Source organism: Prunus avium, chromosome 4 (assembly GCF_965620075.1).
Source record: "Prunus avium chromosome 4, drPruAviu1.hap1.1, whole genome shotgun sequence".
NCBI classification, from domain to species: Eukaryota; Viridiplantae; Streptophyta; class Magnoliopsida; order Rosales; family Rosaceae; genus Prunus; species Prunus avium.
The window spans coordinates 36,845,489-36,871,161 of NC_142287.1; the positions used below are offsets into that span (position 1 = coordinate 36,845,489).

The 25,673-nt window shown below is 38.4% G+C and overlaps 5 protein-coding genes and 1 pseudogene across 7 annotated transcripts; 5 read left to right on the top strand and 1 right to left on the bottom strand.

Annotated features, from left to right (window-relative positions):
- Positions 1–55: 55 nt before the first annotated feature.
- On the top strand, positions 56–3,227 carry LOC110763065 (adenosine/AMP deaminase family protein). The gene is made up of 11 exons (XM_021965808.2): positions 56–293; positions 410–480; positions 773–864; positions 947–1,006; positions 1,108–1,341; positions 1,435–1,511; positions 1,612–1,681; positions 1,759–1,872; positions 2,277–2,343; positions 2,525–2,629; positions 2,714–3,227. The coding sequence occupies exons 1-11, from the start codon at positions 211–213 to the stop codon at positions 2,830–2,832; spliced, it is 1,092 nt and encodes a 363-aa protein (XP_021821500.1). The 5' UTR covers positions 56–210; the 3' UTR covers positions 2,833–3,227.
- An 873-nt stretch (positions 3,228–4,100) lies between these two features.
- On the top strand, positions 4,101–11,087 carry LOC110763053 (phospholipase A I-like protein). Of its 3 annotated transcripts, none has more exons than XM_021965790.2 (18): positions 4,101–4,952; positions 5,388–5,535; positions 5,669–5,747; positions 5,873–6,026; positions 6,121–6,330; positions 6,418–6,663; positions 6,752–6,914; positions 6,996–7,256; positions 7,342–7,463; positions 7,854–8,015; positions 8,099–8,291; positions 8,419–8,555; positions 8,767–8,905; positions 9,083–9,289; positions 9,387–9,861; positions 9,950–10,166; positions 10,266–10,355; positions 10,466–11,087. In XM_021965790.2, the coding sequence occupies exons 1-18, from the start codon at positions 4,431–4,433 to the stop codon at positions 10,913–10,915; spliced, it is 3,975 nt and encodes a 1,324-aa protein (XP_021821482.1). In that variant the 5' UTR covers positions 4,101–4,430; the 3' UTR covers positions 10,916–11,087. The 3 variants fall into 3 exon arrangements, with proteins under 3 accessions (XP_021821482.1, XP_021821483.1, XP_021821484.1); XM_021965791.2 differs by having other exon boundaries at positions 9,390–9,861; XM_021965792.2 differs by lacking the exons at positions 4,101–4,952; positions 5,388–5,535 and having other exon boundaries at positions 5,862–6,026.
- A 1,245-nt stretch (positions 11,088–12,332) lies between these two features.
- LOC148295340 (uncharacterized) lies at positions 12,333–13,230 on the top strand. The gene is made up of 2 exons (XM_088251324.1): positions 12,333–12,827; positions 12,999–13,230. Exon 1 carries the CDS (start codon positions 12,398–12,400, stop codon positions 12,803–12,805), a length of 408 nt encoding a protein of 135 aa, XP_088107450.1. The 5' UTR covers positions 12,333–12,397; the 3' UTR covers positions 12,806–12,827; positions 12,999–13,230.
- Positions 13,231–13,369: 139 nt separating this feature from the next.
- LOC110763049 (putative serine/threonine-protein kinase PBL23) lies at positions 13,370–15,385 on the bottom strand. Its single transcript, XM_021965787.2, has 5 exons — positions 15,124–15,385; positions 14,630–14,811; positions 14,333–14,522; positions 13,845–14,236; positions 13,370–13,725 (listed from the first exon to the last, which is right to left on the bottom strand). Exons 1-5 carry the CDS (start codon positions 15,305–15,307, stop codon positions 13,441–13,443), a joined length of 1,233 nt encoding a protein of 410 aa, XP_021821479.1. The 5' UTR covers positions 15,308–15,385; the 3' UTR covers positions 13,370–13,440.
- Positions 15,386–15,920: 535 nt separating this feature from the next.
- Positions 15,921–18,724, top strand: CLS (cardiolipin synthase). Its single transcript, XM_021965767.2, has 8 exons — positions 15,921–16,480; positions 16,636–16,702; positions 16,806–16,880; positions 16,996–17,047; positions 17,646–17,731; positions 17,831–17,905; positions 18,042–18,136; positions 18,226–18,724. The coding sequence occupies exons 1-8, from the start codon at positions 15,993–15,995 to the stop codon at positions 18,314–18,316; spliced, it is 1,029 nt and encodes a 342-aa protein (XP_021821459.1). The 5' UTR covers positions 15,921–15,992; the 3' UTR covers positions 18,317–18,724.
- A 567-nt stretch (positions 18,725–19,291) lies between these two features.
- Positions 19,292–20,745, top strand: LOC148295341 (large ribosomal subunit protein uL29 pseudogene; annotated as a pseudogene).
- The last annotated feature ends 4,928 nt before the right edge of the window (positions 20,746–25,673 follow it).

A 25,673-nucleotide genomic window follows, 5' to 3' on the forward strand; every position in this document is an offset into this window, starting at 1 on the left:
CTTTTTGTTTTCATTTTTCTCTCTTTTTGGTTCTGTGTCTGTGTTCCTCTTTTCGTGCTCTCTCTTACTCATTGAGTATTATGTCATTGACTTGACCCTTCATGGTAGAGGAGAGTGGAGGAGAGGAGCTAATTTAGCCGTAGTAGCTACACGCAGCAGCTAAAAGCAAGATAAGAACAAAAAACAGAGTTAAGTAAGTGTAAGAAAAGCATGGAGATGGAGGGCTGGGTGTCAATGCCAAAGGTGGAACTTCACGCTCACCTCAATGGATCTGTCAGAGACTCCACTTTACTGTTTGCTCCTCTCTCTCCCTCTCTGTGTCTTTCTTGTAGTGGGTTATCTGCTGCTTTAAGCTTTGCTGTGTTTTTAGGAAGCATAATTTATCTTTGGTGTTTTGTTTTGGCTGCAGAGAACTTGCCAGAGTTTTGGGTGAGAAGGGTGTCATAGTTTTCTCAGATGTGGAGCACGTTATACTGAAAAGTACGCCCATTTCTTTTAATTGCTTATTGTACTGTTTGGTTGCTGAGAAAACGTAGGAAAGAAAATCAAGCAAGGGAATTTATCTTTTCCATTCATCTTAAATTTTCCATTTTTATGCCTGGGATGTCAAAATCCTCAACTCAAATGTTCCCATTGCATATCAATTAAAGACTGAACTGATTTTCTACCTCATTTTTTTCAGTTCATTTGTGCTAACACATGTTTTTTGGCAATGCAATTTCAATGTTTTCTTGAATCTTAACATTGGAACTCTATCTATTCTTGGACTCAGATGAACGTTCTTTAACCGAAGTGTTCAGGTTGTTTGACCTGATCCACATTCTTACTACTGACCACAAAATTATCACAAGAATTACCAAAGAAGTATGATAACTTTCCAATTTATTTAGTCTTTACTTCCAACATTTCAATGTTGATACTTGATACTAGATTTTCTCGCAAACAGGTTATTGAAGATTTTGCTTCTGAGAATGTTGTGTATCTGGAGCTAAGAACAACTCCTAAGGTGGCTTACTAAAACAAGCCAAGTGTATGAATTATTCCTACTAAAATGACCTATATTATATACTTGATTGATATGATAATAATGTGTTTAAATCTATGCAGAAAAATGAGTCCATAGGAATGAGCAAGCGCTCTTACTTGGAAGCAGTATTGGAGGGTATAAAGGCTGTCAATACAGTTGATGTTGCTTTTAGGCCTCACAATGCTGATGTCAGCAATGTCAAGAGGTCTTCACTTATAAATGATACATGTAACGGAAGTACAAGAAAAAAGATTTATGTTAGGCTTCTTTTGAGCATTGACCGTAGGGAAACCACAGAGGCTGCAATGGAAACTGTATGTCATGAAACCGTATTCTGAAGAAATATTTGAGCACATGTTTTTTTCTCAATGGACAATGCATTTGACTGTTTTTCTCACGTACTGTAGGTGAAGCTTGCACTGGAAATGAGAGATTTAGGGGTAGTTGGTATTGACCTTTCTGGAAATCCAATTGTGGGAGAATGGTACTTAATCACCATTGAGAGTTTGTTGAAGAAGAGTGTTGCATTTTTTATGTATAGTTATAATATAACCCTGTATATACGTATATTGTATCTGTGGCAGGATGACATTTTTTCCAGCATTAAAATTTGCTAGAGAGCAGGGTCTTTATATAACCCTTCATTGTGGAGAGGTGCGTTTGTTCTTCTTATGCCTGCAGCTTGTGCCATATAATCACCCTGATTAATTTATTTCTCTAAGCGCTCATAGGTGCCTAATCCAAAGGAGATACGAGCAATGCTGGATTTACTACCGCAGAGGATTGGTCATGCATGTTGCTTCGAAGAAGAGGAATGGAAAAGGTTGAAATCTTTGAATATCCCGGTGAGATAATTGTGCAACCAATCATTATAACTTATTATAACACAATTCTAGATAATAGCTTTTTGATTGCCACAGGATAGATGCCAGTTCAATCTTAAAATATCCTTGTGGATGATAAGTAAACGAGCTTTAGACATCAAATGCTGAGCTATTATTTCCAAATAGGGTATTGAGTTTCTGGCCAGTTCCATCTCTGCTTAGACACATTATGAGAAGAAACCAGGGACAAACATCTTTTAGGTTGCTCATGTACAATGAAACCTCTCATCTTTAATGCCTTTGTTTTATGTTTGCTGTCGTAACTTACACATTGTTTTTATGAAGTTGTTAGTTGTATAGTTTTATTAAATTTGACTAGCTAACTTTTCTGCATCTTCAAATTGGTTTGTATTTGCATTTTTCAGGTTGAGATTTGTTTGACATCCAACATCAGGACTAATTCAGTTCGTTCAATTGAAGTTCATCATTTTGGTTCGGTCTTTTGCTTCTATTATGACTTAATTATCTATAGTCAGTAATAATTTTAAAATTTGTTAAATTTCCTCTCCTAAACAAGCATTTGCTATAATTTTGTGGTGGTTGGAACCCATGTTTTTCTTTACTACAGACAAGCTTTGAAGTCCCTTGTAACAACGTTTATTTGATGATGCAGCTGATCTGTATAATTCAAAACATCCTTTAGTCATCTGCACCGATGATTCTGGGGTGTTTTCTACCAGTGTTTCAAAGGAGTACAACCTCGCTGCTTCTGCGTTTGGTAGGTCTGATTTCATTGGAGCATGTAATGTAAATTAGAGTGATAGCTAACACTCACTTCTTGTTTACTTTCTTGACTTCTTAGGTCTTGGAAGGAGGGAAATATTTCAGCTAGCACGAAATGCAATTGAATATATATTTGCTGATGATGAAGTGAAGAGAGAATTGAAGGAGATCTTTAATTCTGCTGAGCTTGATCAATGATTTCAATTGCATTAAGGGGCATGCGTAACTGCTCATAGTACAGTTGTTTGCAAGCACAAGAGCTACTCATTTTCTGCAGCAAAAATCATATCTCAATTGTGGCCGAGCACCAGCTGATACACTGGCATTCAACTTTGCAGATTTCTTAGCTCGATCGTATCAAGTATTCAGCCGTCCAGTCCTGGAAGTCCATATATGATAATTGGAGTATAATAAAGTTATTAGAATGTCCTAGGGAAGTCAGAAGTAGCTGGTAGACCAGGCCTCCAATTTCAGTTATTGAATTTTTTTAAAATAATGATTTTCTTTTTAAGTATATCACAATCTTGATTGAATAATAGAACAAACTTTATCACAGATGTTTCATATAAGAATTTATTTCTCATGTTTGAAAATGGTGCTTCTGATATGGGTCATTAGAACAATATGCAGCTTGGCTATTCCAACATTTCGGAGCTTGTCAGGTGTAATTCAATGCTTGGCTCTAGGTTTGAAAGGGAAATGAATTGAAGAGAAAATGAGGGTAATGAATTTTGTGGTGCTTTTTCCATTATAGTGTGACTTGGTTTTTGCTTCTTGATTGGAATTTCACCATCATATCAGCTAATTGCTAAATATCGGTATCTCCCTCAAGAAAGCAGCATTTTGATTCATGGAAAACACAAGGCACTGTCTTAGTCTTTGCTACAAGTAGATCTCCCATGCACTGTTTTATACAAACGATATTGAGATAGGGGAATTGGAATATGGGACGTGTATAAATAACTACTCTTGATCACGTGAGTTACACGTCCTTAGCATGTATTCCCAATAATTCAATTATCATTTTCTCCTTCCTTCCAACTTTTTTCTTTTTGGCAATGTTTAAAAAATCGTTAGGCAGTAGGCGGGTGGCAAGCAGGGGCCTAGAGCCTATGCAGAGTTTCTTTTTTTTATAATTATTTTGTATTATAAATTTATACTAAAGTCTTGCAAAATAAAAGGATATATAAATTATAAAGTACCATAAATTTTATTTTTTTTGTTGGAATTAAACATGGGTAAAAAGTTGAGCATAAAGCAGAGGATCTCTTTATTCAAAGTCAAGGAAAAACACTCGACCCGCCCAGGCGCCTAGACCCGCCTAGGCCAATTTTTGGACACACAGCTTTTTGATCGCAAAACTCATAGACTCGTATCTTTACTGTATGTATAAGAACTAAACGACGCCGTATCCAGACTTTCAAGTAAATAACCTGAATCAGAATATTATTATATATTCCTTCAGTTTGTTTCCGTTTCACATTTGTAAATTGTCTGTCTGTCTCTGTGTGTAAAACTCCAAGGCTCGCGACACAACGATTGACATACAGACTCGTCTCCCTTCTCTCCCGCCATTAATCCCAATTTTATTCCTCCAAAAACCCTAACCTTCAACCCCCATTTCTCATCCAAACCCCAGCTCCCATCACCATTTCCAACTTCACTAGATCCCTTCTTTCATGCACACACAAACATGGTCACGGCCACGACATGAAACCAAATGCCACTCGAGCTGAACTCCCCGCCGTCCGATCAGATCGTCTTTGGATTTGAACCCTAATTGGGATCAAATCACAATGTCTTGGGGATTGGGCTGGAAGCGGCCCTCGGAGATCTTCCATCTCACGCTCACATACGGCACCGAGGGTCCGCCGGAGAACTTCAACCGTACGTCGTCATCGTCCTCGTCTTCAATAGTTTCGCAGGATCAAGAATTAGGGTTTCGAATCGACTTGGATTGGTCGGCCGGAGACGATGAGGAGCAGGTGGCGCTCAGGCTCCAGTCCCAGCTAATGGTGGCTTTGCCGATGCCACAGGACACGGTGGTGGTCGAATTGAGAACCGAGGAACCTGAAGAAGCCGAGGAGGCTAATGTGGGTGTGGATATGAGGGTGGTGAGGCGCAGAGAGCCGTTGAGAGCCGTGACCATGACCAAGGCCGCCGGGTCGGGCCAGCAAAGCGATGGCACTGGGGTCTTGACTCGTTTGTTGCGATCTAATTTCACATCGTCAATGCCTGCAGTTTCCGACGGTGTGGCGGCTTGCGGTGTACATTGGCAGTGCGTCACCGTCGTCAATCTCGGTGGTTGTGGGTTGTCGGTGAGTCTTTCTGTAGATTTGTTTGCTCATTTCCTGTATTTATTATATTTTCGACTGTTTGTATAAATAAGTAATTGATCTCTTAGACCATGATCGAATGCTGCGTGGCTCTTGGAAAAAATGACAATAAGTTCTTGGTCTTGAATTTACCTGTTTGGTTTAGTCTTTTCAACTTTCGAGCCAACCTGAACTTGTATTTATCCTAAGTTCCAAACTTTCTGTTACTAACTTTTCTAATAATAGCAAGATCCACTGTTCTTTCAAGTGTATGTTTAGATTAATAGGTACTGTAAAGATACACTTGTGTTCTTTGTTTTGTTCGATGAGTTAAAAATTATTAGGGAAATATATTTTCTATTTAGTGATTGATTGAGTTTAAGGAGTGTTGAGATGAGTTCTGAGTTTCTAGCTCAATGGCTTGCATACTACTCACAGGTATTACCGGTAGAGCTAACTCGTCTGCCTCTTCTTGAGAAGCTATACCTTGATAACAATAAGTTGTCTCTTTTGCCTTCGGAGCTTGGTGAGTTAAAAACCTTAAAAGTGCTGAGGGTAGACTACAACATGCTGGTTTCAGTACCTGGTAAGTTTGAAATCATTTTTTAAATCTATACAGCATTAGGGTTTAGATAGAGCTACATAACTAAGCTTAGGTTTTGTAGGTTAGATTGTTGATTTATACTCATTTGTTTGATTCTTGTTGCACTTGTAAGCAGTAGAACTGAGACAGTGTGTTGGATTGGTGGAACTGTCATTGGAACACAACAAGCTTATTCGGCCTCTGCTTGATTTCAGGTCATTTCGTCAGCACTTCAACTTATTCAATTAATCTATACATTTCTTCCACTCATAATTACAGCCATGCTTGTGAAGTCTATGATCTTTTCTGGGTCTAATGGTTCCCTCCAGTTTTATGACAGGGCTATGGCTGAGCTACGGGTTCTTAGGCTATTTGGGAATCCTCTGGAATTTCTTCCTGAAATCTTGCCGCTCCACAAACTTCATCATTTGTCTCTTGCAAATATCAGGATTGTGGCTGATGACAATTTGAGATCAGTGAATGTGCAGATAGAGGTAGTGATTAATGCAATATGTATAGAAGTTTTCAGCTTTAGAACTTCTAATTTCAGATTATACGTTGTTGAAAAAAAATTGGTGGTACTTGCAGATGGAAAACAGTTCTTATTTTGGTGCATCTAGGCATAAGCTAAGTGCCTTTTTCTCTCTCATATTCCGTTTTTCTTCTTGTCATCACCCTTTACTAGCATCTGCACTAGCAAAGATAATGCAAGACGACGGAAACCGTGTAGTGGTTGGTAAGGATGAGAATGCAGTGCGGCAGCTTATAAGTATGATAAGCAGTGATAACCATCATGTGGTACGTCGATTAGCTGTCCTGACAAATATTTTACTTGCTTATTTACTCTTCTGCTACATATGGTTTAAGAATTCCAACTTCTGGCAGGTTGAACAGGCATGTTCTGCTCTTTCATCTCTTGCTGCAGATGTTTCAGTTGCCATGCAGTTGATGAAATCTGACATCATGCAACCCATTGAAACGGTATTGAAATCTGTTCCCGAAGGGGAAGTCATTTCTGTATTACAAGTTGTGGTGAAGCTGGCTTTTGCATCTGATGCCGTAGCTCAGAAGATGCTGACCAAGGATGTATTGAAGTCCTTAAAAGTGTTATGTGCCCACAAAACCCCAGAGGCAAGTTCCCTACTTTTTCAAAAACACAATTGTTTTCATACTTTTGTTGTATAGTATTGTCAATTAATTTGGGTTTATGTTTCATTAGGTACAAAGGTTAGCTCTGTTAGCAGTAGGAAACTTGGCCTTCTGTTTGGAGAATCGCCGTCTTTTGGTTACTTCTGAAAGCTTGTGTGAACTTCTCATGCGGTTGATGGCTGCACCTGATCCACGTGTGCATAAAGCTGCAGCTCGTGCTTTGGCAATTCTTGGTTTGTCTCTTAAATTTTATTTGTTTATTTGGTTTGAGATTCTTAGCTTGATAGGCTTGGTTCATGTCATGCCTTTTGTAGGGGAGAATGGAAATCTACGACGTGCCATAAGGGGGAGACAGGTGCCAAAGCAAGGACTGCGCATACTCTCAATGGATGGTGGTGGCATGAAAGGTCTGGCAACTGTGCAAATTCTTAAGGCAATTGAGAAGGGGACTGGAAAGCAGATCCATGAGTTATTTGACCTCATATGCGGCACATCAACGGGTGGCATGCTTGCTGTTGCCCTTGGTATTAAGCTTATGTCATTAGATCAGTGTGAAGAAATATACAAAAATCTTGGTGAGTATGCTGTATTAGGAATGAGCCTGCATAAAGCTTTGCTCGTTGATGAATTATTTATCAGTTCTTATATCATGATTCACAGGAAAACTTGTCTTTGCTGAACCTGCGCCAAAGGACAATGAAGCTGCAACTTGGAGAGAGAAGTTAGATCAGCTCTATAAAAGTTCTTCGCAGAGTTTTAGAGTTGTTGTACATGGATCTAAAGTATGTTTCTAATGTTTTATCTTTGTTTTTATTTATTAGACTCCATTATATGCCAAGCCTTTATTTTTCCTTATATTGCATTTTTTGTTGTATGCAAGTTTGTATAGGTTTCTTCCCTCCCCCCCCCCCCCCCTCTCTTCTCTTTCCTTGCATGTATCTGATTGAGAAAATTTCTAATTTTATGACTCTTCTTTTTTCATTTTACTACAATGATTATTGTCTGTCTCATCCTGTTGTTCACCTCATATATTGCAAAAAGAGTGGAATCTTAGTGAAGCAAAGCATATAGTTGATACAAGCCTACACATTAAAGTAATATTTTCTTTATATGTTGCTGTTGACCATGTCCTCTGAGTTCTGAAAGGATATCTATAACATATTGTCTTGCAGCATAGTGCAGATCACTTTGAGAGGTTGTTGAAGGAAATGTGTGCAGATGAGGATGGAGATCTATTAATAGAGTCCGCAGTAAAAAATATTCCCAAAGTTTTTGTTGTGTCAACTTTGGTGAGCGTGATGCCAGCTCAGCCTTTCTTATTCCGGAACTATCAGGTTTGAGACTAGTAGTTCCTTTGTGCAAACATCATCACTTCACTGTTGAAATTTTTACCTGGTATGTTGTACTCAATTTGTAGTACCCGGCGGGAACACTAGAAGTGCCTCTTGCAGTTTCAGAGAGTTTAGGAATCACTGTGCAAGGATCACCTACTGTGGGTGCTGAACTTGGCTATAGGCGCAGTGCTTTTATTGGAAGTTGTAAACATCAAATATGGCAAGCTATAAGAGCATCGTCTGCAGCTCCATATTATCTTGATGATTTCTCCGATGGTAATCTCTCATGCACTTGTGGAAATATTCTTTTCATTAGGACCTTAGTGATTAAGGTGAGCATGTGGATATCAACTCTTTCTTGGTTTTAATATCCTTTAATGTTTATATCCTACCATTTCTATAGATGTAAACCGGTGGCAAGATGGTGCAATAGTGGCAAACAATCCTACAATTTTTTCCATTAGAGAAGCACAACTTTTATGGCCTGACACAAGAATTGACTGCCTGGTTTCCATTGGCTGTGGTTCTGTTCCAACAAAGGTAAACCGTAACCTTTGTTGTTGAAGAGTCAGTTGTGAAATTCTGGTCTTATTGTCTAGGAATCCCAGGAAATGCAGAGCTACTAATTTTGATGTGCTAACTGAAAAACAAGTTAATAACATTGTAGTTGCAAAACGTTCCAGAATAGATTGGACGGCATTTAAGTGTGATTACTCTGCTTTATAGATTCATACAAAATCTGCTAGTGTAGGTGCGAAAAGGTGGTTGGCGTTATCTGGATACTGGGCAAGTATTGATAGAAAGTGCATGCTCTGTGGAAAGGGTGGAGGAGGCTTTAAGTACATTGCTACCCATGCTCCCTGGAATGCAATATTTTCGGTTTAATCCAGGTATGTGTTGATTCTGAAGTAATATGTCCAGATGAGGATGAAATGTCAGAAATCTTGACCCTCGCGCAGAAAAGCAACCTTAACTACTTTTGTTTCCATCTGTTAACTTTTTCTCTAAGGTGGATTTTTAGTGAAAGAACTAATTCTGAATCAGCACTTCTATGTTTTCCCCTGCAGTTGATGAACGGTGTGATATGGAATTGGATGAGACTGATCCAGCGATCTGGCTGAAATTGGAAGCTGCCGTTGAGGAATATATTCAGAAAAACTCTCATGCATTTAAGGATGCCTGTGAGAGACTACTTATGCCATTCCAACATGATGAGAAGTGGTCTGAGAATTTGAGATCTCAACATTTCCCCAAGTCAAAGGCATCAAATGAGGGTATTGATTCTGACATTTTTCTTCAATCTATCTCTATGCATTTTAGGTTTTGTACACATTTTACAAGAACCTAAGTTCAATTTGTCCTTTGATCTAGTAGATGAAAAAGGCCCTTCTCTAGGTTGGAGGCGTAATGTACTACTTGTTGAAGCTTCACATAGCCCCAATTCTGGTCGAGCTTCTAACCATGCTCATGTACTTGAGTCATTTTGTGCCCGTAATGGAATACGATTATCCCTAATGCAAGGGATATCAGGATTTGTGAAAACGGTGCCGGCAACAACATTCCCAACACCATTTGCTTCACCTTTGTTTCCTGCAAGCATCCCATCAAGCCCACTTTTCTACAGTCCTGATTTTGGCCCACAGAGGGCTGGCCGAATTGATATGGTCCCACCTTTAAGCTTAGATGGTCAATCTGGAAAGGGAGCCGCGTCACCACCCGAGTCTCCTGCAGGACCTAGACAGCTTTCTTTACCCGTCCAGTCATTGCATGAGAAGTTGCAGAATTCGCCCCAAGTGGGCATTGTACATTTGGCCCTTCAGAATGACTCACTTGGCTCGATATTAAGGTCAACATGCTGCTGGTTGATTTGTTATAATTACAAGTTGATGTTATTTCAGTTGTAGTTAGCATTTAACGGCTGTTTATTTCTGTAGTTGGCAGAATGATGTATTTGTGGTTGCTGAACCTGGAGAGCTTGCAGATAAGTTTCTGCAGAGTGTTAAATCGAGTTTGATATCGGTGATGCGAAACCGCCGCAGGAAGGCTGCATCATCTCTCTCCAATATTTCAACTGTTTCTGATTTGGTTGCTTGCAGACCATACTTCCAAATTGGAGGCATTGTTCACCGTTATATGGGACGCCAAACCCAAGTATGCTCCCTTTAGCATTAAAACCATAGTTTTTGCTACTTATTGGAAGTTATTTATAACTTTTAACTCTGGTTCTGTTGTATGATGGCATTCTTTAAGGTTATGGAAGATGGCCAAGAAATTGGAGCATATTTGTTTCGTAGAACTGTACCTTCTATCCATTTATCACCTGATGATGTTCGTTGGATGGTACACTTCCATCTCTATTTATTTGAAGCATTTTCTCTTTTGTTATGTAAAATATGCATCGCATGACCTGACTAATAGAATTGATGTTTTATGCCTTTAAATAACAACAGGTTGGAGCTTGGAGAGACAGGATCATTATTTGCACAGGGACATATGGGCCTACGCCAACCTTGGTTAAGTCTTTTTTAGACTGTGGTGCCAAAGCTGTTATATGCTCTTCAGGTCAGCCCCCAGAATCACAGCTGACAACACTCCATGGATCTGCAGAGTTCAGTGCTTTTGAAAATGGGAAGTTTGAGATTGGTGAGGAAGAGGCTGAAGATGACGTTGAAGATGAGGAGGCTGAGCCTAGTAGTCCGGTGAGTGATTGGGAAGATAGTGAAAACGGGGACCCCTCTACAGGTTTTTGGGATGATGATGAGGAAGAAGTGTCACAATTTGTTTGTCAATTGTATGATTCACTGTTCCGAGAGGGTGCGAGTGTGGATGTTTCTCTACGACATGCACTTGCCTCACATCGGAAGTTGAGGTATTCCTGCCATCTTCCGGGTATAAACTAGATTGCTAACTATATCTCATACAGGAAAATGAAAAATGAAAACAAAAGGCATAGGAAAAATAGAAAAGAGAGAATAAGAACATAGAGGAGCTAGTGAATGTTAAGAAATAAGAGGGAACTTCCAATTTTGAGGCTTACAAACAGAGAAGAAAAATGAAATGTTGTTTGTTTAACGTGTGTGGTGTTCTGCATCTATAATATATTAATATATACATATATATGGTCTCAAATGTTCTCATTTCCCTTTCTGATAATTGTTTTTGCCAAACTTTCATTTCTACTCTAACAACTTTTATGTTTCCTTAGTATGTGCCGTGCCGTGCCGATGTAGTTAGTTGACCATATTTACTTGCTGCTTCCTAAGTAGAAACTACGCGGCTGCAATCGACATGTTATTAACTTGAAGAGTTGGTAGATGTTAAAGACATTAGCATAAAAGTTTCGTTTTGTTGAAACGTCCATTTATTGTTTTATCAACTCAACCTTGGTGTTGTTAGTTGAGGAGGGAGGAGGGTGCCTGGAAAAGAAAAACAAAAACCCAATGAAAGCTAAAAGAAACAAACAAATTTGATAATGTTGGCCAAGTCAAGTGTCATTTGAGCACCATTTAATATGAAAGCTCTCATTCTGTTCTATTGATGGGTATGGCGTTCGTTCAACCTTTAATAATCCACTTCAAATTTCAATTCAATGGATCAACTTTGGCTTCAGAATAAGAACACAATTGGACCAACCACCATTCAATTTTTAAGAATTTCACATGGCCCTCCTATCCTATTCCATTACCAACTTACCAACTGCAACAAATGATTTTTGTCACTTCGCTGCCCTACCCTTTGTGAGTTTAATCAATTGCTTGAACCCACGCATATTTTATATAAAAAAAGTTATCTGCATTTACCAGTTGCATGCATCATTCAACTTCTCTCATGCAGCCAGCAGCCAGCAGCCAGCAGCCAGCAGCCAGCAGCAGAATAATTAACAATAGAAAAAAGCAAATGAAAGCAAATAAAGATATATACCCACCTGAGACTTAAATACCACTCAAGCAACAAACAAGAGAGTCAAAACTTCATCTCTCTTCCTTTTACTCTCTCTGTAGAATCTTTTAAGAAATGACACACAAAAGCATTCTTTTAACTTTTCAGATACTTGTTTTGACCCTACTACCATGATAGTGAACTGAACCCTACAGTTTCAAGTGAATCGAAAGGGTAAAAAATTAAGCCGGAGATTATGCATGCTTTTATTGCAACCACCGGGATAATATGATGACCCAGGGCCTAACCGAAACACCAATTATGGAAAATCTCATGCTGTCCACTTTACCAAAAGCACTGCATTAAAAGAGTTTTATAAATATCAAAGAAAAGATGATCCAAATTTGAAGCAAACTTTCCCTTAAGTCTCATGAAAAAGACCCCAGGGACACCACTTTCTTCACCCTGAAGCTTCTTACATCACTTTACACCTTTAAAAAAATATGCAGTATAAAGCCAGCAGCACAACAGAAATCAAGCTCCCTGAAACAAATACAATGGCTGCACCAGCTCCAATTGCAATAGGCACGCGAGGCACTGTAGGTTCGCTTGTCAGGAAGGAGATCGAGTATTTCAGCAAGCTTGAGCTCGACCGGCTGCGTGGAAGCTCAAGCTCGAGGAAGCCTCAGGGACAAATAGTTGACATGACTTCCAGCAGTTGCACTCATTCTAGCAAGCCTAGCTTCTGGTTCTTGATAATGACCTGGAAAAGGAAGAAGAGGAGAAGCAGCAGAAGGTTCTTATCAAGCATATGCTCTGCTACAAAAGTTGCAGAAACCAATCGGCTAAATGGCATTCCTGGGTTTAATTACAGGATCCTCAAGGATGACATGAACAACTTGAGCATTTAAGTTAGACCATCTTCTCAAAGAGGTGCTGACAATGTTTTTTGAGCTTTATATACCATTTTGCCAGTTCACAACATACATTCAATGAAACTCAAAGACTCTCTCTTGCCATAGTCTCTCTGTTAATACTTTTCTTTTCCTTTTTTTTTTTGTTTTTTTTCCTTTTTCATGGGAATTGGGATGGACATGCTGCCAGAGAGAGCAACTGGATATAGTGGGCAAGGCAACCAGAAACTGCATCTTGTTTCCTAAGTACTCTGTTATAGGAGTTGGTCTTAGTCTGATAAAGTAGGAGTTGGATTATGTGGTTTGTGAATTGATCTGGATTCTAGAAGAGCAGCGAACTTACTAAGTAATAGAATTTAAAGTGGACAAAAGGCTTTTGATTTCAGTCCAGTAGTGCAAAACTGAAACATGATCTCTTAGAATTTGATTTTTTTTCTTTTCTTTTGTCAACAATTTTGGTACAGGGAATGGATTATATACACAAACTACAGATTCAGCTTTATCAATTGAACAAGCTAATTATAATAGGTACAGGAAAATACAAATAAAAGATCCCCATAGTTAGTAATGGAAATAAGATTCAGCTTGAATCTGAAATGCACCTTCTTCAGCTTGCACCTTGAGGCAAATTGCTATAGCTCTCGGTCTCCTTTAAAACTTTTTCTTTTTACTGATTCAACATGCCCACCATTGTTTCCTGATGCACCCTTGGCATCCAGTTCATCATATATTGGCAAGGATAGATGCTCAAGGGAGGTTACAACATCACCCATCGAAGGTCGGCAGTCAGCTTCCTCATTGAGACACATTGCTGCAATTGCAACAGCTTGATTCAGACCCTTTACCGGAAATTTCCCTCCAAGCAACGGGTCAGCCATTGACGCATATTTTATTCTGTCATTTAACATTGGCTTTGCCTGCATGATGAAAAAAGAGGATCAGTATTAATTAATGTTGCAAAGAACATGTAGTCTTATATATATGATTCTTCTGTCCTTTTAACATTGGCTTTTCTAATTCATGAGTGTTAACATACCCAACTGACTAGGTTCTGTTCTCTAACTGGCCTTCTATCATCAATAGCTCTCCTTCCCGTGATTAACTCCAGAAATACAACGCCGAAGCTATATACATCAGACATGGTTGTCAGCTGTCCTGTTGAAGCATACTCTGGTGCACAATAGCCATAAGTTCCCATCACCCTTGTAGACACATGGTCCTTGTCTCCGGTTGGACCTAACTTAGCAAGTCCAAAATCAGAGAGCTTAGGACTGAATTTGTCATCTAACAGTATATTAGATGCTTTGAAGTCGCGATAAATCACCGGTGGATTGGCAGTCTCATGCAGGTACTCAAGTCCTCTAGCTGCTCCTTCAGCTATTTTCATCCTGGTATACCAATCAAGAGGCTCTCTATTTGGACATAGATCTGAACAAAAAGAAAATGTACATTCAGTTTGGTTGCACAAAAGTAGCCCATCACACCATATGAAACTTTTGGGTCCAAATTAGTTTTTGTGCATACCTAGAAAGTGATTCTCCAAAGAACCATTGGCCATGAATTCATACACTAAAATTTTCTGGCCTCCTTCTGCACAGTAGCCAATCAGATTGACGAGGTTTGGGTGTTGAACCAAACTCAACATGATAACTTCAGAACAGAACTCTCTACCCCCTTGCAATCCTTTCCTATCCAGTTGCTTCACGGCCACAACCTGAAAGGAACAAATCAAAAACATAAATCGCAGGACCTTCTTACGATTATCGGCACATGAGAGAGAGAGAGAGAGAGAGAGAAAGAGAGAGAGAGAGAGAGAGATACTTTTTTTATGCTGTCTATGTGTCCTTTGTACACCTTCCCAAATCCACCTTCTCCCACCAGAGAATCAGGATTGAAGTTATCAGTTGCAGCAGCTAATTCCTGATATGTAAAGAGCTGAGCAGATTTTTTTGCATGTCCAGTTTTGAGTATCTCTTTGTGCAAATTCCTACATTGGCTGCTACCTGCATATTCATCACATGCCTGCCATATAAGAGATGTCCGCAAAAAGTTCACCGAGGAAGCCTGGTCTCTATATCAGATCATTTTTCCTATATATAAATTTCTTTGCAACTTGTATTTATGTGTTTCAAAGCAAATATATGATCCAACCTTAATTCATAATTAGCAAACCAAACTTTAAACAAAAACATATTTGTAAACACAGACTTGAACAGATCAAATCCCACCAAACCCTCTGCATTTCATTAATCAAGACTGAAACAAAATGTCAAAATGTCAAAATGAATGAATAGCTTTTCTTGCCACCATCCTACCTGACTTAATAGAGAAAGTTGCAATAAGGGCGGTCAATCTCCTCCCGCCACTAGAATTAGAATATGTCCTCCATGTTCTGGTCTTCCTTACAGATTCTTCAGGCTCATCCACCAGCTTGCAACAAGAGAAGCAGCCCATCCTTTCTCTCCTCCCTGGCGCCTCTGCCTCCGGCTGCAGAAACATTACTTTTTCTGCAAACTCTCTCAATGAGTCCCTGGAAATGGCAACAAACAAATCAAGAAAATCTTGGACTTGAAACCAACATTGTTAAAAGACCAGTAACAAGTTGTTAATACGTGTGCGTTGGCATGTTACAACAAGTTCTATATAGCAGCGTTAATATTAGTTCTACCTCTGGTTTTTTTTTCACAAAATTAAACCATTGAGTTGAGCTGTCGGCTACAACAGAACGCGCTCTCTATGACACGCTTTTATTAAGCTTAAACCGAGTTAACTTCTATTCTTTTAAGAAATTCGAATAAGATTATCATACCACGTCATCACAGTCTCATAATTTTTAACTTTTGTTATGTTAAATTTTGTTTTCTAATTTTGCTTACCACCAAAAAATTTCAATTCAGTTTCGGATGTGAAAATTATAATTGATCGCAATGGGTTTGTAGCTCATATTACAACCCAAACTCTTACGTAACTTGAGTTCTATGGGTCCATTATTACAAGTATCCTAGATTCCTAGCCCATGAAAAACTGAAATAATAAATAAAAGAATTGTGGAAATTCCAAGTGTAAAGACAAGAGAGAGCCATGCACGTGTGACGTGTCATACAGACCGCTAAGCTAAGCCCCTGCAAAACCCAAATTTACTGCTAAGTCTTGGCTATCCTTTTCTTCAAAAAATGTTTCAGTAATGGCGGTCTTCAGGTCCCTGAAAGCCCTAATTGAAAACCCTAAAAGATCGAGAACCTTCCTCACGGCCACAGCCTCATCCATCTCGGCGCCTCTTCAGTATCCTGCTCTCTCTTACCCTCTCTCTCACCCTCTCTTTCGCTTGCCGTCTCAGATTTCTAGGACCTTTCTCTCTCCACTCTCCAATTGGATCATTCCTTTTCATGGACCGCTCTTCCTCTCTTGCCCTCCATGGAAGCTCTCGCAGTCCGCCACTCCGCTCTACCTTCGTGAGAACGGTGTCGTTCTCAGAAAGATCGAAGCTTCCTTAAGCTTGAATCTCCTACGGAGGAGACCGAGCTTCCCGCTCCCATTTGAGGTCGGGTCACTCTCGCCTGCTCCGACCGTGTTGGATAGTGGTGTCGGGTTGAAAGAGGCCAGTGATGATTTCGTCAATTTGCCCAATTTGATCTCCATAAGTCGGATGGCTTCGGGTCCTTTGCTTGGATGGTAGACATTTTGTTATTAAAATAGTGCAATTGCTCTAAATTTATTTTGTGAGAAGAAAATTATTTTTTGGCTTAATTTCGATTTCTATATATGTTCTTAATCTTTTTTGTTTTTCTTGTTCAAGTTTGGGAATTGAATTTGTAACTGATATACAGGATGATTGCAAATGAATGGTATTCTTCTGCAATGGTGGGGTTGGCTATCTCTGGGGCAACTGATTGGGTAGTTATTACTAAGCCTTTCTTTCACATAGACATCAATTTAAGCTTTAATGATGAATGTTATTCTTCTGCAATGAGATTTTCATTTTTCCTTGCATGTGTAGTTGGATGGATACATGGCTAGGAGGATGAAGATCAATTCTGTTGTTGGTTCCTACCTGGATCCCCTTGCTGACAAGGTATAAGCTTTTTTTGTTTTTCATTTTTCTCAGAAGGATAGAGGTAACACTTTGATTCCTACTTGAATTATTTATTTGGCGTTTAATTATAGTTTTCCATTTAATTATGATACAGGTTCTTATTGGATGCGTTGCTTTGGCCATGGTGCATAAGGGTCTTCTTCACCGTAAGTACCAAGTAGTCCCTTTTTTTCTTCTAGGAGACTTGGAAGGTGATGCCTGTCTGCATATGCATTTTTTTTTTTTTTATCACATTGATAATTAGGCTGTTGCGAATGGTTACATACATCTATTTTTATACCTCTCCTCCCTCAGACACACACATAACCGCATCCCCTTTTAGCCTTGGATACGAACATAGATGCCACACCTGCATATTCATGCACACACTGTGCTGAAATTTTAGACTGTCCAAAACTGTAAAGAAGCAGGATGAAAGAAATTCCCAAAGAAGGGATACTCTAGAGTCTGGTTAGGGGCTATATTCACCCGCACTTGTTGTTTGTTATCATTGTACCTGTAGAATTTGTATTCCAAAGTAATTTTGGGGAGCTTCATAATGAGATTTGTGTTTCACAGTTGCATTCTGAACCTACTAAATTAAGTAGATACTTTGCTCATGTTTGCTTATTTTCCTCTTGTTGTTTACCTTCTGGTTTTTATCTCGTTTGGTTTCTGACGTCTTAATTGGTTTGCTTTAATTAGATGATTTAAAAGATTGTGTGGTTGGGAAACTAATTTTTCATTTGATTTTGTGTTCTGAAGCTGGACTTGTTGGACTCATTGTGTTTCGGGATGTTGGCCTTGTTGGTGGTGCAGTATATCAAAGAGCTAGTAACTTGGAGTGGAAGGTGAGACCTTTCTCTCTTTGTCTTGTAAGTGTTTTGGCCAAAATAACTTGCTTGCTCGTGTAGCCAAAATCTGGATTTGACATTGTTGAATTTTGTCAGTGGAAAAGTTGGTCCGACTTTTTCAACATTGGTGAAACCCGTCCCGAGAAGGTTGAACCGCTCTTTATTAGTAAGGTAAGCATTATTCTTTTACTTTTCGTACAGTGCTCAAGGCTCTATTGGGATAAAAATCACTGCACGTGTTGTGATTGCTGTATGATTAAGATATAGACATCCGCAATTTTGTAACCAATACTGTCGATCTTGGCAGCTTAACACGGTCTTCCAGTTGATTTTAGTTGCGGCAGCTCTGCTTCAACCAGAGTTTGGAACCCAAGATACTCAAATATACATTACATACTTGAGGTGATTTGGCGCAGAACCTTAGCTCTGTAATCATCTTCTTTGATATTATATATGCCCAGACAGCCTTTGTTCATTTCAAATTGCTGCAGTTGGTTAGTGGCATCAACAACAGTGGCTTCTACAGCAGCATACGGAGCACAACACTTGAGGAGATCTGCATTGGCTGCACGGAAATCCTAATTCAAATAACACGGCAAATCTTTCAGTCTGCAACCTTCATGGATTTCAAATGCAACATAAGCTATGTACTTATGAGAAGAATTTTGACGAACAAGCTCCTTGTTATTCACATTTGGGAAATCAAATCACTCTCGCAGTTCTCGTGAGCTACGAGCGAAGATTGCGTGGAAGGAAATAATGACAAGGGATGTCAACTCAGCGAAGCTGTGAACAAAGCTGTGAACAGTAGCAATGATAGATAGCTGACCTGTATAGAATTAGAGAAATTTTGAAAAGGAAATTGTAACAGATGCTGATGTCGGACAAGAGTTGTTGGATGTCCAAGCTTGTATAGTTTTTCGAAAGCTTCTTTCAGCTCGCGTACACCAGTTACTTGAATTATTAATTGATTTCTCTTCTGGTCTTAAGCCTCTCAATGCGTGCAAATGAGATTAAAGAACATGCTTCGTGCGTATGTGTATCACTCCTCGACACAAAGTCTGTTCATAACAAGAATAAAAAAAATGTTATGAAGCAAAGAAGCTGCTCTTAAGAGCAGTTATTTGTGTTCGAATTCCTCTTTCCAATGTCGAACTCTCATTTTCCAATATCGTTTGTATTAAGGTAAGGTGTGTAAGCCTCGAAAGCCTTTGGTACTTAGGTTGGGTGAGCAGCCCAATATCGTATGTATTAAAAACTTCCTTTTTACATGAGGTTTTGTGTCCGTTCCCATTTTCCAATGTCAAACTCTCATCTCTTAATTTATTTTTTATTAAAAATTTTGTTTCAATAATGCCTCTGCATGCACTGGGCACTTGGGTTTAAGTTAATTAACGGAAGTAACACACTTGGCCTGATTTGCTAACGTGGAATGTGATGAAGAAATTGGGAAAATTGAATGTTTGATGACAAATTTAAATTCAAGCTTAATCTCAGTGACCAAAAATGTTTTTTATCCTAATTTTTTCTTTTAATACAAGCTATAATTTTTGGCAAATGGTTGCAATAGTTCGTGGAACCTCTTTTGGGCCTACTTGGGCATCTCATAAGTGCGGTGCGCCCCACAGAATAGTGGGAAAATTCTACAATGCGCAAGGCGCACTGATGCGCCATTTATTATAGACCATTGGATGAGTAGCTGGGGCATGTGGGGTAATCCAAAGCGTTGATTGTTGGTTACCGGTTAAATTGGTTGCTGTAGGTAAAACCAATAAAAAATACTTGCTCTCTCAGTAAGAGACATTTCAAGTTTAGGGTTGGCTTTTTCATTTCTTTCCCTTCGAGTTCCTTCCACAGCAGCTCCTCTCCTCCTTCTGTGACGACGAGACAGCGCGACGAACACAGCTCATCTCCTCTCAGGTATCTCTCTCTTTCTTCTCCCTAATTGTCTCTGTAATCTCTATATCTCATGGTCCTTCTCAGGTATTCATATTTCATAATATATCTATCTTCTTCAACTGAATCTGGGTCGTTCTAATTTTTCATTGTTGTGAACTTTTTTTTTTATGTAAAAAAGCGAGGATCAAGGTCCACGAGCTCAGAAACAAGACAAAGGCAGAGCTTTTGGGTCAACTGAAGGATCTGAAGGCAGAGCTTGCCCTCCTCCGAGTCGCCAAGGTCACCGGTGGAGCTCCCAACAAGCTCTCCAAAATGTACCCTCTCTCTCTCTCTCTATAATTTTTATATGTTGAATTGTTGATTTATGAATTCTTTTTACAATTTTGTGTTTGTGGTTTCAGCAAGGTGGTGAGGCTTTCAATAGCACAGGTGTTGACAGTGATTTCCCAGAAGCAAAAAGCGGCTCTAAGGGAAGTCTACAAGAACAAGAAGTTTCTTCCTCTGGATTTGCGCCCAAAGAAGACCAGGGCCATCAGAAGGCGTCTGACCAAGCATTAGGTACTATTAATTTTTCATTCCCAGTTAAACCCATTTCAGTTCGTTGATATTAAGCTGCGTAGTTATTTGGATGCTGCCCATGAGCCATGTAATAATCATTTCTTTTGTTGTGGATGAGTTCATTTAATTATGTTGAATTCGCTTACCCAATCTAGTTTTTGTGAGAAATGTTATAAAAAAAATGGTATCTAAGAGACCGAATTTACTTGCTGAATTGTATTCAAGGATGAATCTAAGCAAATATGCATTTCACTTCTCACCATATTCCTTATTTTCACAACTGTCCTTCCCTACACCAGTTTGCCCACATGGTTTGTTTTCTCATAAGCAGATAAATTGTGCATTAATTTACTATCATTAAAAATTTTAGGCCATAAGCACTTAGTTTGTTAAATTCTTTCCAACCAATACAAAAATATTAAATAGACGGTTTAATTTGAGAGTGTTGAACATGTGTGGATTTATTTTTTGCAGAATATGCAAGTACTGAAGCTGCTGCCACCAGTACAAACACATTTGGTGTAGATCCAAAGGGAAAGGGACATGCCTTGAACTTGAACTCTTGATTGATTGTTTTGTTTGTTATTAGATTTGATTTTCAGATTTAATTGAACTTGAAAATTTGCAGATTTGATTGAACTCTTGTAAAAGCCTATATGAGATTTGATTGAACTTGAAAATTTGCAGATTTGATTGAACTCTTGTAACAGCCATTTGATTTTCAGATTTGATTGAACTTGAAAATTTGCAGATTATTTACGGTATCAACATTGATACCGAATCATACCGATCCCGTTTGGGTCCGGTATGATTTGAACGTGTTTTCAAAAACTCCCATCCCGTGTCATCCCGTACCGATTCCTCTATTCGGGATTGACACCGGGATGACCTCCATCCCATGTCATCTCATACCGTGCCCACCCCTAGTCTCCCTCTCTCTCTCTCTCTCTCTCTCAATCGTTTCAGCCTTCACTCTCCCTCCCTCACTTGATTCTCTTTCTCTATAGCTTTGGCTTGCTCTCTCTCTCTCTCTTAGATACGAGCACCAAACTAAGTGGGCACAAATTTGTGAGTGATGGGCATCCTTTGAAATAGAAAGTTTAGGGTTTCAATTTTGTTAAACTGAAACCATCTTAGCCAGAAAGTTTAGTAATGGGCATCCTTATGGGCATCACTCCCTATGCCAAAAGATAATTTTAATTATTCAAGGTTTGAGTTTTCTAATTTATATTGTAAGTTTTAGGTTTTAATATTGGGCTATGGTCTGTGCAGGTTTTCAACTTTTTAATTTGTATTTTGACCATTAATTTGGAGACAATGTGAGGATTTCATATTAGTGTTGAACTAGATGTAGATTTGGTAATGTTAGTTTAATTTTGAGTTTACTGCTGCATTCATCAATTTTTGGTGTTTTTTTTTCTTTTCCAATTGATTTTTTTTTTCTGAGTTGGTTCTTGTGTCTACAAGTTGCATCTTGTTTTCGTATTCAGATTCCTGAATGTGCTATGATGGCAGTCTTAAGTCTCTTTATTTATTTATTTATTTTTTTCTGGGCTCTGGAGTGTTGCTTTGTTTGCCTTTGTTTAGCCCGGATTCTTCTTTTTTATGTGGTTTTTTTGCTTTTGTTTGTAGTCTTGGTCGTGTGGGATGGGTTGTGCGGATTTCTCATCCTCCTGTAGCCCCATTGATTTATGAATATAATCTTTGGAAGCTTGTTATGATTGATTTTTTTTTTCTTCTTGTCAGTATTCTACTAAATGCGTGTGAAGGTTGCCTCTTTTTTGGGGTTTTAATGAAAGCTACATAACAACCAAACAATAAAAGCCTCTGTTAGTTTCTTTAGTTTCCTTTTAGTCTCTCTAATTTTTTGCTGACCTTGTGCCTTCTCTTACTAACTGACAATTGGATGTTCACTTGGTGTTGTATTTCAGAAAGAGTGCTGTAATTTTCTATGAATTGCTTGATTTTCATTCATCATGTGTACATATACATAGGAAGCCCTGCTTATTACCTCCTCTCTCATGCTTACTATCCTAGGATTGTCTACCCTTCATGTATGTGAGTTTTAAATTTTCATCATTATATATGTTATTAAACATTATAGATTATTTAAGGCATCATCTATTATCTGAATTCTGCTTAGTCTTAGTTCCATGTGCATTAATTCACTCTTTAATTCATACATTTACATTTTAGCATTTTTATAATGCAATTACCAACTGACTAATCTGTTATTGCAATTAGATTATGCGACATTATATTTGTTGCCTTGCATTTTTGTTATGAAATAGGCAATACATTCATTACAATTACTTTCTTTTGAGATGATTGGTTTTCTATGGTGTGGCCCTTTTTCGGGTCTGCAATATATAAATTTATGATAATCTGGTTGCATTTCTCTCTCTCTCTCTCTCTCTCTCTCTCTCTCTCTCTCTCTCTCTCTCTCTCTCTCTCTCTCTCTCTCTGTGTGTGTGTTTTGGTATGTTGGGCATATTGTTGATGTTGAAAAGTTTGTGACTCATTCGAAAAACACTAGATAGAATTTATTAATTGTAATGCAAATGACATGATATTTGTAGCATATCAAAATGTGGTGGAGGAGACCACAACCAAGTTACCACCCCCTAACACAAAAGGAAAAGGAGTTGTGGTGAAAACAAAATGTAAAGGAGGGGCGGTGCATTCCAAAGAAAAAGCAGCTGCAATTAAAGGGAAAGGCAAAGCATCACCACAAAAATACAAGACAACTTTGCCGAAACCAGAACCACGCCCTATTAGTAAGCGGCTAAGGCTAAGGAAGAAAACATAAATTGTATTATGAGTATTTTGTCATTGTGGTATACGTTCATAAGTGAGATTATATATTTTGTGGTAGATGTGAACTTATGTAACTTGTTTGATGCTATAAATTAATTATATAACGATGTCAAATATGATCGTCCATTGGTCTCTGTGAATGGATTGAATGAGTTAATTTGAAAGGAAGTTACCATAAGATGGAAAGGGGATTGATAGATTGGCTCACCTAAGAGTAAAAGGAAATAATGCAATCGACAAACAGTCAGTGGGCAATTGAAAAAGAATAATGCAATAGACAAACAGTGAGCAGAAAATTGAACAAGAATACTCCAATTGACAATTCGTAAGTTTGAAATTGCAAACGTGCATCCATGCCTTTTTTCATCCCTTTTGGCTTGGTTTTCCATAGGATTTCAATTCCCGTTCGACATAGTTTTCTAACCCCAAAGCTTATGTAACTTGTTTGATGCTATAAACGTAGTATATAATTGTTTCACCCGTTATTTGCAGCCACTGAGTTTCTTCTCTGAACATGCCTTGATGCATAATAAACTGGGGATGCTAGATTGATCCAATGCTGCAAATGTAGGATATTTTGATCTCTACGTAAGTAGGAACAACATTCATGAAGAACTTAATTCTAGTTGAGCAGTAGAAAATCTGATTTAGCAACTGACTGGTCGTCACAGACTGCTGTCACGAACACAAATCATGATTAATACTGTGAAGATTCAATAATTGTGTAAATGACGCCAAATTCGGATATGTCGTAGTAGACATCCAACTGAACAACTTTCATGAAGGGTGAAGGTTCATTTGAGGACTGGAAGCTGGCCAGAATTGGACCATAATTAGGCCAGAATTGCCACTGTTTTCAGCTTTCGCTGTTGCTGGTATGCTTCTGATGTTTGATGTCGCGAGGATCCCACATTTATCCGAATGATGCCAAATTCGGATATGTCGTAGTAGACATCCAACTGAACAACTTTCATAAAGGACGAATGTTCATTTGATGACTGGAACCTGGCCAGAATTGGGCCAGAATTAGGCCAGAATTGCCACTGTTTTCGTGCATCGCTGTTGCTGGTATGCTTCTGATGTTTGATGTCGCGAGGATCCCACATTTATCCGAATGACGCCAAATTCGGATATGTCATAGTAGACATCCAACTGAACAACTTTCATGAAGGACGAAGGTTCATTTGAGGACTGGAAGCTGGCCAGAATTGGGCCATAATTAGGCCAGAATTGCACTGTTTTCAGCTTTCGCTGTTGTTGGTATGCTTCTGGTGTTTTCAGCTCTTAGGATTCCAAATTTGTCCAAATATACCGAAATTTGGATATGGTGCAGTAGACATAGAGATGAACAACTCTCATGAAGAACGAAAATTGATTTGAGTGCTGGAAATTGATTCTAGCCATATTTTGGCCATTTTGATGTTCATGGCAAATTATCTTCCATTTTAGGCAAAAATTTAATTTTTGGTACAAACAATAATGATGTCAAATATGATCGTCTATTGTTGTATGTGAATCGAATGAATGAGTTAATTTGAAAGGAAGTTACCATAAGATGGACAGGCCACTGATAGATTGGCTCGCCCAGGAGGAAAAGGAAATAATTTAATTGACAAACAGTCACTAAGACATTGACAGAGCATAATGCAATTGACAAACGATAAATTAGAAACTGACCAAGAATAATACAATAGCCAAACAGTGAGTTGAAAATTGAAAACAAATGAATGCAATTGACAAACCGTAAGTTTCAAAGTGCAAACGTGCATGCATTCCTTTTTTCAAAAAAAGAACATGTAGTACAATATTAAGGTAAAGGGGAACATTCGGAAGGTAAATTGGGTCCTTAGTATCGTAAACATGAATGTTTACAATATTAAGGTCTCGTATTACTCTATTTAGGATAGTTATGTTCCAGGAGATTGTAAAACTCATCCTTATTATGGTAATTTCGTAATTTACAAAGAGAAGGACATGTATTACAATATGAAGGTAACTAGGGACATTGAGAAAGTAAATTGGGTCCTTATACGTGTAAACACAAACGTTTACTATATTAAGGTCTTGTTTTACTCCATTTTGGACAGGTATGTTCCATATGATTGTAAAATGCATCATTAATCTTGTAATATCGTACTTTACAAATATAAAGACATGTAGTACAATATTAGGGTCAAGAGGAACATTCGGAAGGTAAATTGGGTCCTTAGTATTGTAAACATGAATGTTTACAATATTAAGGTCTCGTATTACTCTATTTAGGATAGTTATGTTCCAGGAGATTGTAAAACACATCCTTATTATGGTAATTTCGTAATTTACAAAGAGAAGGACATGTATTACAATATGAAGGTAACTAGGGACATTGAGAAAGTAAATTGGGTCTTTATGCGTGTAAACACAAACGTTTACTATATTAAGGTCTTGTTTTACTCCGTTTTGGACAGGTATGTTCCATATGATTGTAAAATGCATCATTAATCTTGTAATATCGTACTTTACAAATATAAAGACATGTAGTACAACATTAGGGTCAAGGGGAACATTCGGAAGGTAAATTGGGTCCTTAGTATTGTAAACATGAATGTTTACAATATTAAGGTCTCGTATTACTCTATTTAGGATAGTTATGTTCCAGGAGATTGTAAAACTCATCCTTATTATG

Bases quoted from the DNA above. Each gene is read 5' to 3' on its own strand.
- LOC110763053 (XM_021965790.2), top strand. From the start codon at position 4,431: ATGTCTTGGGGATTGGGCTGGAAGCGGCCCTCGGAGATCTTCCATCTC. The intron at 5,748-5,872 runs GTCATTTCGTCA...GTTTTATGACAG, and splicing joins CGGCCTCTGCTTGATTTCAG to GGCTATGGCTGAGCTACGGG. The intron at 8,292-8,418 runs GTAATCTCTCAT...CCATTTCTATAG, and splicing joins TCTTGATGATTTCTCCGATG to ATGTAAACCGGTGGCAAGAT.
- CLS (XM_021965767.2), top strand. From the start codon at position 15,993: ATGGCGGTCTTCAGGTCCCTGAAAGCCCTAATTGAAAACCCTAAAAGA. The intron at 16,881-16,995 runs GTATAAGCTTTT...ATTATGATACAG, and splicing joins TGGATCCCCTTGCTGACAAG to GTTCTTATTGGATGCGTTGC. The intron at 17,048-17,645 runs GTAAGTACCAAG...TGTGTTCTGAAG, and splicing joins GCATAAGGGTCTTCTTCACC to CTGGACTTGTTGGACTCATT.
- LOC148295340 (XM_088251324.1), top strand. From the start codon at position 12,398: ATGCAGTATAAAGCCAGCAGCACAACAGAAATCAAGCTCCCTGAAACA.
- LOC110763049 (XM_021965787.2), bottom strand. From the start codon at position 15,307: ATGTTTCTGCAGCCGGAGGCAGAGGCGCCAGGGAGGAGAGAAAGGATG. The intron at 14,523-14,629 runs GTATCTCTCTCT...TGTTCCTTTCAG, and splicing joins ACATAGACAGCATAAAAAAA to GTTGTGGCCGTGAAGCAACT. The intron at 13,726-13,844 runs GTATGTTAACAC...TTCATCATGCAG, and splicing joins AACAGAACCTAGTCAGTTGG to GCAAAGCCAATGTTAAATGA.
- LOC110763065 (XM_021965808.2), top strand. From the start codon at position 211: ATGGAGATGGAGGGCTGGGTGTCAATGCCAAAGGTGGAACTTCACGCT. The intron at 865-946 runs GTATGATAACTT...TCTCGCAAACAG, and splicing joins TCACAAGAATTACCAAAGAA to GTTATTGAAGATTTTGCTTC. The intron at 1,873-2,276 runs GTGAGATAATTG...TGCATTTTTCAG, and splicing joins TGAAATCTTTGAATATCCCG to GTTGAGATTTGTTTGACATC.